The sequence below is a fragment of the Quercus lobata genome, chromosome 6, assembly GCF_001633185.2.
Source record: "Quercus lobata isolate SW786 chromosome 6, ValleyOak3.0 Primary Assembly, whole genome shotgun sequence".
NCBI classification, from domain to species: Eukaryota; Viridiplantae; Streptophyta; class Magnoliopsida; order Fagales; family Fagaceae; genus Quercus; species Quercus lobata.
The window spans coordinates 2,400,167-2,410,450 of record NC_044909.1 but is presented as its reverse complement, the minus strand read 5'-3'; the positions used below and the strand labels follow the sequence as shown (position 1 = coordinate 2,410,450).

The window sequence follows — 10,284 nt, the reverse complement described above, 5'->3', positions numbered from 1 at the left end:
TTATTTTTACTTTCTTTAAATATCTTCTATAAATTTTATGGAAATTAGTAAGTTACCTTAAAACTCTGGATAATCAAGACCTATTAGGCTAAACCAGCTTTGTTGTCATTTTTTTTTCTTTCTCATTTGCCCTGGAAATAGGCTAGGTTCTTTTTTTCTTTTTTTTCTTTTTTTTTTTTTTTACCATTCATAATAAATATAAATTTTATGATGAAATTATGCTAAAAACTCTAGATAATTAAGACTAAACCAAATTTGCTATCATTTTGGTTATTTCTCATTTACCCTAAAAACAGGCCACGTTCAACCCACCCAAATCCCAATCACAGCCAACAACCTATTTTTTTTTGTGCTTTATTTATTTATTTATTTTTAGCCACACAGTTCCCCAAAAATCAATAAAGAAACAGGAAAAAATAAATAAAGAATAAAAGAATAAAGAAAAAGAACAAATCAACAATTTCTAAGTATGACATCATACATAGTAAAAGACTTCCATATAAATAGTCCATGCTTGACTTCTTGTTCATTGACGTAGTCATCCTCACTGCTCAGTAACCTATCGGTTAGTACTATACTACTATTGTTATTGTCTTGTCAAGGTGATTTTGTCTTTTATTCATTTACAAATTACAGTACCTATATTTTCTTTTCATTTCTCTCTTCAAATCATAATTAGATTAGAATAAAAGTAAGATCATAACCCATAATTCTTCTATATAGTTTACGTTTGTTTCTATCCTTTTTTTTTTCTTCTCTGTGATTACCCATCACCCAAAATCCATTTGTAAGTGTGTTAATTTAGAGAATGGAGAAATCAAAGAATAGTATTTGCACTTTGAGTGGTTTCGAATTAGAGGGGTTTGTAAAGTTTAGAGCTTTTTGGATTTTTAATTAGCTGTTTGGCTATAGAGAAAGTTCTGGAAAAGGGGAACAAAAAATGGAAAATTGAAAATTACAGTTTTGTATTTTTTTTTATTGGCCTAAGGAAATGTGGATAAGTGGCAAATGTTAGTGGGAAAGGAAAAAAAAAATAAATAAATAATATTTTGATAACTTTTTTTTATTTATTATAAAAATAGTGTCGAAACTTTACTAAAATGAATTATTAATCATTACCTTAAGAAACCATTATCATGACCCTTAGGTCAAAATAAGTTGAAAGAGTTGAATTGGGTTTTGTCAAGTATAGGTCCTTTCTGCTTTCTTGGGTTCGAATTGATAAAATATCTAGGCTTTGGAAATGATGATAGTGTTCCTACGTTGTTTCTAAAATCATATGTTTCTGATTCCATTTTACTGGTTTTGGAGTATAAAGAAGTGAAAGTATTTATAATTTAGGAGATATATTTCATTACCAAATATTTAAATTCTGCTTTCTGGTTGCAGTACTCTGAAAATATGGCAGTTGAAAGGTCTGGCATCGCCAAAGATGTTACTGAAGTAAGTTGCCCCACTATTGGTGTCTGTGAATGAAAAAGACGTATATTTCTATGTGTGTTATCTAGTGCTTAGAATGGTTTGCTAACTATGATACGCGCTTTTAATTTTGTGTATAGTTAATTGGTCAGACTCCACTGGTTTATCTCAATAATGTTGTGGATGGTTGTGTGGCCCGTATAGCCGCCAAGCTAGAAATGATGGAGCCATGCTCAAGTGTGAAAGACAGGTATTATGGTTAACTATTACTTTTGTTACTTCTTTGCTCTTTGATGTTCATTCTTACCCTCGTCAGAGTTGTGAACTTGTGATAGCCCTGTTTGTTTGTTTTAAAGTACGCTGATCAAGGGGGAAAAGGGAATGCTTGTTTTAAAGGTTGTAATCTAATTTTTGTCTAGCTCCTGACTACTGTGTTCTAATGTGCAGGATTGGTTATAGTATGATTGCGGATGCAGAGGCAAAGGGCGATATCACACCTGGGCAGGTTAGTTTTTTTTTTTTCATGAAGAGGCCTTTAGGGTAGGATACGCACATGACAAAATAGTGGTCACCCTCTTGGCAATAGTCTCATAAAGAAATACACCGTCCTTAAGATTACCTATAGCATGCTCGTGATTTATTGATGAAAGAAAGATATGACTGAATTAGAACTAAAGAAAAGATGATTACAATATCCAATTCTAGCATGGTGAAAGAATGTTTATCATGTATTGTTGTTTGGTTAAAGTTTGAGCTGATAAATCTCACTTGCTTTTTTCTATGATTAATTAATGTTTGCTGCAGAGTGTTCTCATTGAACCAACAAGTGGCAATACTGGCATTGGGTTAGCCTTCATGGCGGCAGCTAAGGGTTACAAGCTTATCATTACAATGCCTGCTTCAATGAGTCTTGAAAGAAGAATCATTCTTCGAGCTTTTGGGGCTGATTTAATTCTCACAGATCCTGCAAAAGGCATGAAAGGGGCTGTTCAGAAGGCTGAAGAGATACTGGCAAAGACACCCAATGCCTACATCCTTCAGCAGTTTGAAAACCCTGCCAACCCAAAGGTATAGTTACTCAATAATACATTTTAAATTAGGCTGGTTTGCCAAAGTTGAGTGATCTGTATTATTGTTATCGTAGATACATTACGAAACCACTGGACCAGAGATATGGAAAGGTTCTGGAGGAAAAGTTGATGCACTTGTTTCTGGGATAGGCACAGGCGGTACCATAACAGGTGCTGGGAAATTTCTTAAAGAGCAGAACCCTGATATAAAGGTTAGGTTTAGCTTTTAATATGAACATCAATTCTATGTAATTTTTGTTTATGATCTTGTTTTAAGAGGTCAGACCTTGGTGTGATGGCAAGTGCCCTCTGCCCAAACAATGTGCTGTGGGTTCGAGTCTAGGAATTAGCCTCTCCGAAATGGGGGGTAAGTCTGTCTATTTGACAATCTTTCTTAGACCCTGCAGAAGCAGAAGCCTTGTGCATTGGGTATGACTTTTTATAATGGTATACTTGTATCTTCTGTAGCAGTTCGCTTCTTTGTTGACAAATTCATTTTTCATTGTTTTTTTTTTTTTAAAATTTTTTTTTTAGTTGTATGGTGTGGAACCATTTGAAAGTCCTGTTCTATCTGGAGGGAAGCCTGGTGAGTTATATTGAATTTATTGCTGCTCTGAGATAATTTATATTCATTACTCACTGCATTTATGGAACCTGTGATATTCTCATTGATGTTTTACTCTAATTGTGGGAAAACCCTAAAAAGAATAAGTTAAACCCTGTAACATGTGTTTTTCTCCTGTGGAATCAATACATCATACAAATTGACAGAGGAAAAATATATATATATATTGGTTTGCATTGCAAAATCTATGCTAGCTGGAAACAAATGGATCTTAATAAAGATGTACATGTTTTAATGTCTAAATCTTGTGTTTAGCAATTTCACTTGAATAAATGTAGCCACTTCCTTGTCAAGAAGATAAAAGCAAATGTAGCTAGCTGCAATAGACCAGACTCACCAGAGGCATGGTCAATCTTTTACTCTCTGCCACAGCTGTTGTGGACTTTCTTTTAGAATAAAATTACAGTGTTGTTCAGTTTTGGCTGTTGTGCTTCGTCAAAGAGGGGTTTCTCTCCCCGGTAAGTAAACAAAGAGAATTTCTTGATAATGAAGAATTGTTATTGACCATTTTAAAGTCCTTGCTAATCCGGACTTTTTTGATTGGTCTCGGGTTTGGGGTTTTAAACATTGCAACTCTATTTCTGATTTCCAACACTGTTAGATTCTCTATTTGATTTATTTTTTATTGTCTTAAGTACTATGTATCAACCATCATGAACATAGAGTACTTTTTCTTTTTTAATAAAATTTTTATTACTTAAAAAAAAAATTGTTATTCTATCTATGCTTTTTAGAAAATTTCCCTCTACCAATGTAGAGTTATTCTTCATGACATAATTAACCCTACTTGCATAATTTTTTTGTCTGCACAATATTTGCAAGTGGTAACTGTTCTAAGCTTTAATCTTGGGGACCTAATGCCTTGATATATTATAGTTGTTTTGTTGTTGCATAATTTTTTTGTCTGCACAATATTTGCAAGTGGTAACTGTTCTAAGCTTTAATCTTGGGGACCTAATGCCTTGATATATTATAGTTGTTTTGTTGCTGCATAATTTTTTTGTCTGCACAATATTTGCAAGTGGTAACTGTTCTAAGCTTTAATCTTGGGGACCTAATGCCTTGATATATTATAGTTGTTTTGTTGATAAATAATGGAATTTTATTGATACCAAAAAAATAGTCATCCAAGTATACAGGATGTATACAATTGGGGATAGTACAATCAATCATGCAAAGTACATTGATCAATCAAATCACAAAATGAACATAAAGAAGAACAACCCATAACTGACATCCAATCTAATAAAGTTCAAAGGAAGATTTAGGTCTGGCAAATTTTGTTCCATATTCTCAAAACTTCAGGAATTCCACTCCTTCCAAATACACCACATCAAACAGTGAGGAACAGCTTTCCAAACAATTCCATTTCTATGACATATTATAGTTGTTACAGGTATAGTATCCACTTGAGCCTGAAATCAAGGAAGATTACAAACACCTATTGGCTTTCATCAAATATTCGACCCCATACAAATGATTTTTTGTTCCCCTTGAGCTTATATATTAAATAACCTCACATTTTACTTGGTGAGATGAGTCTGTTTTATTCAGTGTTGATTCTATTTTATATTAGCTTTTTGCTTATTAAAAAAAGGGTTTTAGCTTTTTCCTCAAATGTAAGAACTTAAATGCTGCTTTTCTAAAGTATCTTGGATTTCTAGATATTGCTAACTAAAGATATTATGCATGTGTCAATGTCAAGGTCCACACAAGATCCAAGGAATAGGTGCTGGTTTTGTTCCTGGCGTTTTGGAAGTCAGCATTGTTGATGAAGTGGTCCAAGTAAGGGCTGAATGTCTTTGAATGATTTTTCAGTTTATAGAAGTGCATAAAATCATAAAATTTTCGGGACTCTCCTGTGTATTATTATTAATTTTGGTAAATAAGTAATGAATTTCATTAAAAATCAAATAAACTCTGTGTTCACGATGATGAACTCAAAGTGTCAAAAATTACAAAGTCTCAAAAGGAGAAAATCTAAGAGACTCTCCTGTGTACTTTTCAAAGTGCAAAAAGTTAAGTTATTTAATTCCCTATATTGCTATTATCGAATAAAAATATTCAAAAGTATGATGCACTGTTAGAAAACATAATAATAGGTAATATCGTAAAAAGAGTTTGGTTGTTTGTATGTGCAGAAATTACTTTTCACAATTAACAATTTAAATTTATAGATTTTCAAGCTGATAGTGGTGATTTTCCTTCATTTTTATCATTTTGATGATATAGATGGGGTTCATCTTCTTTTACTTTACATACAAGATAAAAAGAAAAGAAAAGAAAAGAGATCTTCGCAGCTATAACAGTTCTTCAGACATCTTTTTCCTACAATAGTGAGGTTAATCCATCATTATTTTTGCAGTGGCCCTGTAAGAGACTGCAAACATGGTTAGTTCCATGCTGAGGGTGCTATTCAGTTGGCCAAAAATGGACATGTTTCAAATTGTAACAGAATTGTTGTCAAAATTTTAGAGAATGCAAGGAAGAGCTTGAAATTAAAATAAATAAAACTTCCCTTATTATGTATATAACTACATGACATATACGTTGTTAAAATTGCTATAGTAATCACATACATTGATACAATATAGTTTTGAATTTTTTTTCTATTGAACCTTTGATAGAAATTACCGGGTGAAGGCTTATATGATAATTTGTATGATTTTGATTATAGTACGTTACTGAAGCTAATTTTTTTAATCTCACATGTCCTTATTTCCTATTTGTTTTTGTATTATAAGATTGTTAACCACTTCTAATGACTCTTTCCAGTTGTTAAATCTGATTGCTGTGTTGTATCTGTAATGCACCACACTTCTCTTTTTCTTTGTCTCCCCTGGTTTATTATTAATCACTTTTGATGGCCAAAACTGTTTCCCATTTGCTACATCTGACTTTTGTAATCTTGCAGATATCAAGTGATGAAGCAATTGAAACTGCAAAGCGTCTTGCCCTGAAAGAAGGCTTATTTGTAAGATCTGAATCTTGTTTAGTCATCTCATTGAAGCTGTCCCATATGTGATGCAGAATGGGATGGGTAGGAAAATAAAAATATCAGGGAAGAAAGAGAAACAAGACAAATTTTAGGCTTCACCACCTGAGGGTGCTTAGAATCATCACCAAGCTTAGAGAAACATCTCTAATCAGAAATTTTTTATTCTAATTGCACCATACCAAACCATTCTTGAGCCTTTTAGTAATATGCTTCAGGCATTACATTAAGGCACAATTACGTCCCCAAAACTAAAAACCCAAATTCAAATTTTAAAAATGAAATCTAGAAGAAACCTATGATAATAGATTCTGAGATAGTTTTGGTTGTGCTTCCTGCATCACTATCCATATACAAATCACTGTCATTGCACGTTTTTTCTTTTTTCTTTAAAAAAAAAAAAAAATCTTTTTTTGTACCACTTTTGATTCTGGGTCATCTGTTCCAGGTGGGAATATCATCTGGTGCTGCTACTGCTGCTGCAATTAAGATTGCAAAGAGGCCAGAGAATGCTGGAAAGCTAATTGTTGTAAGTTTTGATCATTCCCCTCCAAATTCTAGTAAACCTAGAATTGGCATATTAGAAGTGTCTAGTTGCATAGAAGTTTGATAATGTTCCAGCTCAATTATTTAATTTCCTGTAACCTTTTATCAATCTAAACTTGGACCACATTAATGACACGATTAGTCTATGGCATTTTCTCTTCTTAAACCATCTGAAAAGATTAAACTTCATTGGTGTTCTAGTTGATTCCTATATACTCTAGCATTAGGCTATAGGCAATGGTCCAAGGATGATGACACAACATCTCCCTTGATCTGAATGGAAAATTCACCTCTGAACTCTTGAATTAAGGATGATGCTATGACATTTCCCTTAATCTGAATAACAAAATTCACCTCTGAACTCTTGGATGTTATGGTAACGTTATTTGTTTCAAGGCACTAAAAACACTTGGTAGCTAACTGTAAGTATGCTCACAACTAAGTGTGAAATAACCAATCCGGATAGCCAGATAGTTCTTCTATAGTTAATAAATTACAATAACCTAATATGGGAGAGTGAAACTATAAAAAAAATTTCACCCTAACTGAGACAGCTATGAACGTCATGTATATTAGCTATAGGATATTGTAATTTTCAAGGTATGCTAGAGTATATTTTTTGTTATTTGACACAGTAGAGAATTTATTCTTGACTGATAACATTGTGCACTTACAATTTATTCTTGACTGATAACATAGTGTACTTATGGGTGTCACGTAACAGTCAACACGTACCATATCTTCTGGTAAGATTTTGCATCTTTTGCCCTGATCCATGTCAAGACAAGTCCCATTAGATTATTATTATTATTATTATTTTCTAATTCAATATTTGGGGGTGGGGGGATTTGAATGCTGGATATTTCATTTGGGAACATTAGGAAGAGCCAACCAGTTGAGCTACAAGGCTCTTGGAGACAAGACCCATTAGATTATATGAAAAATCAAATGCCTTCCCAGGTGTAAGATGGAAGTCAGCCCTCTACAATCCTGGTCCTAGATGCATACCACAGCTGCCAATCCCTGTATTTTCTAAGCAAAATCTACCAAATAGGTCCTAACCTCCCTGTTGATATGGGTGTATGTGTTGCTGGCAGCAGATTGGTTTTGGCATAATTTCCCTTATTCATCCCACCTCAAGAAGTTGAATGAAATTTCTGTCTGTCCATCAACATGAAATTCTTTTAAGCAGTTGCCTTCAGTTTTTACAGGTCAGTATTTATCAAAAAAAAAAAAAAGGTTTTTACAGGACAGTAGTTGCATCAACCTGTAGACATCTAGCCAAGTCAAATAACACGCTAGAAAGCACAGGTGCAGCTCCAGGGCTGCCGCATCAGCAACCGACGCTCGGCGACACGTTGATTCACACTTGACGTGTCAATTCGCATTCTTTCTTCTTTTTTTTTCATTTCCCAATTTGCGCTGATTTGGATCCGACTCCGGCTGAAATTGGCCTAAATCGGATGAAACCGGGGCCAAGAAACTGGCCGAAATACATGTTAAAAAAAATAAATAAATAAAAACTTGAGTTGATTTCTTATTTAGTTATTAACTTATTATATATTTGTCAAATTATTTGTAGGTTAATCAATTTAAATTGAAATTACTGAATTATTTGTAGTTATTATTACTCTTAAATTGGTTTATGTTTACCATTATATGAAAATATATTTAATAATTTATTAGTCGTATCCCACCGCACTTGCACCCTCCATTTTCAAAAATTGCTGAGTCCTGCACCCGAACCTGAATCTGCACCCATGCTTCATAGATAACACATAGAATGTGATTAAAATACTTTTTTTTTTCTTTTTTTCTTTTTTTGGGGATAAGAATGTGATTAGAGTACAATAAAAGTGCCTATGAGCACATTTATTTTTGACTGTGACTCATAATGGAAGGTAGAATTTTAGCCACTTTTCAAGACTGTCCAAGTCATTTTCAAATGTCCTAGGCTGATGGTGTATCTTGATTATCTCTGCCTCATTCTTACCCATGAATTAAATACTATTAATCAAGTAAAGACCAGTAACTGATTACCTCAGTCTTGAGTTTTCTCTTTTTAAATTAAGAGCCTTTTAAACAACTAACTCAATGGCAAATGGCATTAACTTCACATGGCATATTTATGTCTATTTGGCAAAAAGCATTACCATGCTTGAACTCTGACTCTGTCAACTAAAATTTGCAGTTCTTCATTTACCTCTCCATTCTTTATTTATTTATGCAGGTGATTTTTCCAAGCTTCGGGGAGAGGTATCTGTCCTCTGTGCTATTTGAGTCAGTGAGACGAGAGGCTGAAAGCATGACTTTTGAGCCATAAGCTGTTCCTCAGTTCCAGGTTACTTGCAACATTCTGACAATTTAATATCAAGAGAGATCATGGTGTTTCGGTAAGAGGTGTATGGGGCCTGGGTCGGTATTTTGGTTTCCTTATGGTTTTGTCAATAAGATTGTCCTGAACTACTTGATCTCTGTATTGCAGAAGGGATTCCAGGACCAACCCTGGAACTAAAGTGTATTGAAGTAGTTTCTAATTGTTGTGTGCTCAAACATCATTGTACAATGCTAGGTTTTGAGACTTGCCAAATAGTAATAACGATAATGCCAGGTTTTGTTAAATTAATCCTTCTTTAGAGCCCGCATTAAGTTATTTTAGGTTCTGGTCATGCTGATTATTTCACACATACCAACTGAAACAAAATGAATTGTAGAATGTTGGAAATTATGCTTGACCTATTGCTAGCATTAGTATTGATGTGGAAAATTTTATTTTGGTCTCCCCCATCTAGAGTTCTTCAAAAGCTAAGTTCCAGCAGGAATGAAGTAAAACTGTTGGAGTTTTTGCGTGTCATTTTAGTGAGTATGAATTGAAAATATTCAGGTTAACAATTATTATGTTTCAGATTTTGAGTGCGTTAAAAATCCAGTTAAGCTTCTCACTAAACCCAATTCTCAAGAGGTCTGGTTCCTATTCATGATTCAAAAGGTTAGCAAGGGACTTTCTGATTATTTCACACATACCGAGTGAAACAAACTAACAAAGTAATTGTAGGATATTGGAAATTATGCTTGACCTGTTGCTAGCATTAGGTATATGAAACAAGGGATTCAAATGGTAGTCCCTTTAAAATTTCCGTTCTTTTTCTTCCCCTAGTACTAGGAAGTAGGAACATCCTACTTTCACATTTGAATTCCTTAATCAAGACAAAGTGAGCAGGATACTTAAGTTCCTTAGTAATAAAGAATGTTTGAGTTCTTGATTAGTGGTGTTAGAATCCCAATGTCACACTTTTAGTAGACTTATATTCATGATTATATAAACCTGGCCGATCAAAGAACCGAAAAAGGATCAGCTTAGTAAACTCTATGATTAGCTCTCAATGTGAGCATATCTGATGATTGTTACAATAATCTCATAGAAATCTAAACTATTACTTTTCTCTACTATATTTTTCATCACTTAAAAGTGTTAGTTTTCTTGTTGATGCATGGTGAGTTCATTCTTGGCAGAATGCAATGTCTTAGATGGAGAATCCTTGATTAGGAAAGGCCCCAAGGTCTTGTTCATTTGTGGATCGAAGTCTTCATTAGTGGTCTCCATGTGAACAAAACTCCTTCATTGTTAG

General features: G+C 33.7%; 1 protein-coding gene across 4 annotated transcripts; it reads left to right on the top strand.

Annotated features, from left to right (window-relative positions):
- The first annotated feature begins 474 nt into the window (after positions 1–474).
- LOC115994451 (cysteine synthase-like) lies at positions 475–9,308 on the top strand. 4 transcript variants are annotated; one of them, XM_031118616.1, is made up of 11 exons: positions 475–602; positions 1,390–1,443; positions 1,560–1,669; positions 1,867–1,924; positions 2,224–2,487; positions 2,564–2,701; positions 3,024–3,075; positions 4,820–4,899; positions 6,029–6,088; positions 6,558–6,638; positions 8,886–9,284. In XM_031118616.1, exons 2-11 carry the CDS (start codon positions 1,402–1,404, stop codon positions 8,976–8,978), a joined length of 978 nt encoding a protein of 325 aa, XP_030974476.1. In that variant the 5' UTR covers positions 475–602; positions 1,390–1,401; the 3' UTR covers positions 8,979–9,284. The 4 variants fall into 4 exon arrangements, with proteins under 4 accessions (XP_030974476.1, XP_030974475.1, XP_030974477.1 ...); XM_031118615.1 differs by having other exon boundaries at positions 507–565; positions 8,886–9,308; XM_031118617.1 differs by lacking the exon at positions 475–602 and adding an exon at positions 620–691.
- Positions 9,309–10,284: the final 976 nt, after the last annotated feature.

What these genes read in the sequence shown, in the direction of transcription:
- LOC115994451 (XM_031118615.1), top strand. Translation starts at nt 1,402, where the DNA reads ATGGCAGTTGAAAGGTCTGGCATCGCCAAAGATGTTACTGAA. An exon ending in TCGCCAAAGATGTTACTGAA is followed by an intron (nt 1,444 to 1,559) that starts GTAAGTTGCCCC and finishes TTTTGTGTATAG; the next exon opens with TTAATTGGTCAGACTCCACT. An exon ending in CCCTGAAAGAAGGCTTATTT is followed by an intron (nt 6,089 to 6,557) that starts GTAAGATCTGAA and finishes CATCTGTTCCAG; the next exon opens with GTGGGAATATCATCTGGTGC.